Raw genomic sequence first — 2,805 nt, forward strand, 5'->3', positions numbered from 1 at the left:
AACCTCAGCTGGGGCAACAACACCACCAGCCTGATTAAGAAAGCTCATCAGAGACTACTTCCTCAGATGGCTGAGGTGAGCTGGTCTGGGAAGCTCAGTCCTCACCTCCTTCTACAGGTGTGCAGTGGAGAGCATCGTGTGGCATGGGGGCTGCACAGCTGCAGAAAGAAAAGCTTTGCAGAGAGTGGTGAAGGCTGCATAGATGTCTGATGGAGTCAGCCTCCCCACCATCACAGACATTTTTCATTCATTCAACCTTTATTCAGACAGATTAATCCCATTGAGCCTCTGGGACTCATTTACAAGAGACCTGATTTTGATTTATAACTCTAGGAAGAGAGCCGCCTGCATCATGAAGGACCCCACTCACCCAGCAGACACACTTTTTGCCCTGCTTTCCTCAGGAAGGAGGTTGAGGAGCATTAAGTGTAGAATCACTAGACTGAGTAACAGCTTCTACCCTGAGGCTGTTAGACTCATGAATCTCTGACCAGAATAATCACTTTGAACAATCACATCATGTTGCATCTGACCTGTTTCATGTTGCTGCTGATCTGTTTCATGTTGCCATGTTCATTCATGCTCATCTGCTCACACAGACTCTTGTTTGTGCTGCTTTTCGGTGTATTGTTTTTGTTATTAGTGCTTAATGTATATTTAGTTGATGTTTTTCTTAGTTCATATCTTAGATCTTATTACCGTTTTTCTTTTACATTTTATTGTTGGATGTAACTGGGACTCTGTGTGTTCGTTCCACCACATGTGGTGCGAATGACATTAAAGAATATCTGAATTTGAATCTGAAAAAAAAAACATTATTTTTTTTTATACATAAAATGTTTTTAAAAATCGTTTTCATCCTCCGCCCATCTGCCGGGATCGGAGTTTGGCCTTCATGATCTTGAGAGTCCGGGATCAGGACCCAGCCTTCTGCGAGTCAGCAGCTCGTATGATCCTCCATGGTGACCAGAGCTCAGAGCCCGCAGAGCACGCAATGCCGGGATCCGGAGCCCGAGCTGGCAGCACGGAGGATCTTCCGCCGTGACGAGTGGAGGTCGGAGCTGGGGAGATGACGCCTGAGCAAGCTCCAAAGCTCCGGGGATACTGGCAGAGCTCCATCTAGCTTGCTCTGAATTTTGTCGTCGGCCACCAAGCACAAAACAACGCCTGCACTTAAGCACTAGATTACAGTGTTGTCATTATTGTATTTAAATCTTAAACATAGATCCAGCAGTTGTTCCGAGTAATTGCAAATGGCGGATTGGTGTTTTGAAGTTTCTGAAAGGTCCAGTGACTCCTCCCCCTGACCAATCAGTGATCGACGGTGTTCGAACATCACGTTTTTGTGCCAGCTCGGCTCGCTTGCAACCTTTGAGAAGAAGGGACAAAAAAAGGGGCCAGTTCCGTGGAAAAATGACAGTAGAAAAGCGTTCAAAACCGTAGTGAACCGAGCTGACCTGATCCGAGCCATCACTGTGGAAAAGGGGCATTACCCATCCGCAATTCATATGTTAGTCCTAAACCTAACCTCTAACCCCCCCCAATGAGACTTATCCATATGTGGACCTGACTTTGGTCCCCATAAAGATCAGTTGGTTCCCACAATGCATGATTTTTTTGTAAAATTGGTCCCTGGTAACCTGAAACAAAAACTCACAGACAAATGACCAGACACACACAGATACACACACACACACACACACACACACACCACACACACACACACACATGAATGTTCAGTTCTCGTCACATGTTGTGTGTAAAAACATTTGTCTGTTTTCAGATCATATCGCTCACATCATGGAGTTACTCGGCCCGATCCCTTTGCCCTTCGCTTTGTCTGGCAGGTACTCCAGAGAGTACTTCAACAGAACAGGTGAGATGCCCATCTGCAGTTATCCATCACTGTCCTCGGGCAGGGTGGAAGATCTTATATATTAGAAACCTTTTCCATCAAGAAACAGAAAACCTTCACTGACTGAAGAGGTCTACCAACAGGTTGAAGGACAGTTCAGTTCAAGTCAATTAATTTCAGAGATCACTAAAATTAATGTTGCTTCGGTATGTAACTTCGAAAAAACTATGTCTGACTCCATAGTTTTCCCTGACCCACTCCCCAACCTGTCCAACATTGACATAATTAGCCGTATGTCATCTTTCAAATCAATTCAATTCAATTCAGTTGATTTATATAGCGCCAAGTCACAACAAAAGACATCTCAAGGCACTGAACAGAAGGTGGGGCACGCAGGCGAGCGCCTGGTGGCCGGGCTTTTGCCCATGGAGCTCGGCCGGGCACAGCCCGAAGAGGAGACGTGGGTCCCCCTTCCCATGGACTCACCACCTGTGGGGGGGCCAAAGGGGTCGGGTGCAATGTGGATGGGTGGTGGCCGAGGGCGGGGACCCTGGCGGTCTGATCCTCGGTTACAGAAGCTGGCTGTTGGGATGTGGAATGTCACCTCACTGGTGGGGAAGGAGCCTGAGCTGGTGTGTGAGGTTGAGAGGTTCCGGCTAGAAATAGTCGGACTCACCTCTACGCATGGCTCTGGAACCACTTTCTTTGAGAGGGGCTGGACACTCTTCCACTCTGGAGTTGCCCCTAGTGAGAAGCACCGAGCAGGAGTGGGCATACTTATTGCCCCCCAACTTGGTCCATGTGTGTTGGGGTTCACACCGGTGAATGAGAGGGTGGCCTCCCTCTGCCTACGTGTGGGGGGACGGGTTCTGACTGTCATTTGTGCTTATGCACCAAACGGCAGTTCAGATTATCCACCCTTTTTGGAGTCCTTGGAGGGTAGTGGAAAG

General features: G+C 47.9%; 1 protein-coding gene across 1 annotated transcript in view; it reads left to right on the top strand.

Annotated features, from left to right (window-relative positions):
• Positions 1–1,941, top strand: part of LOC119417411 (SRSF protein kinase 3) — a 118,795-nt gene extending 116,854 nt beyond the window's left edge. The window contains exon 17 of the mRNA XM_037684613.1: positions 1,784–1,941. Within this exon, the coding sequence (XP_037540541.1) occupies positions 1,784–1,941 (158 nt within the window). The remainder of the gene's footprint in view (positions 1–1,783) is intronic.
• Positions 1,942–2,805: the final 864 nt, after the last annotated feature.

Source organism: Nematolebias whitei, chromosome 11, assembly GCF_014905685.2.
Source record: "Nematolebias whitei isolate Nwh7 chromosome 11, NemWhi1, whole genome shotgun sequence".
In the NCBI taxonomy this organism is placed as follows: Eukaryota; Metazoa; Chordata; class Actinopteri; order Cyprinodontiformes; family Rivulidae; genus Nematolebias; species Nematolebias whitei.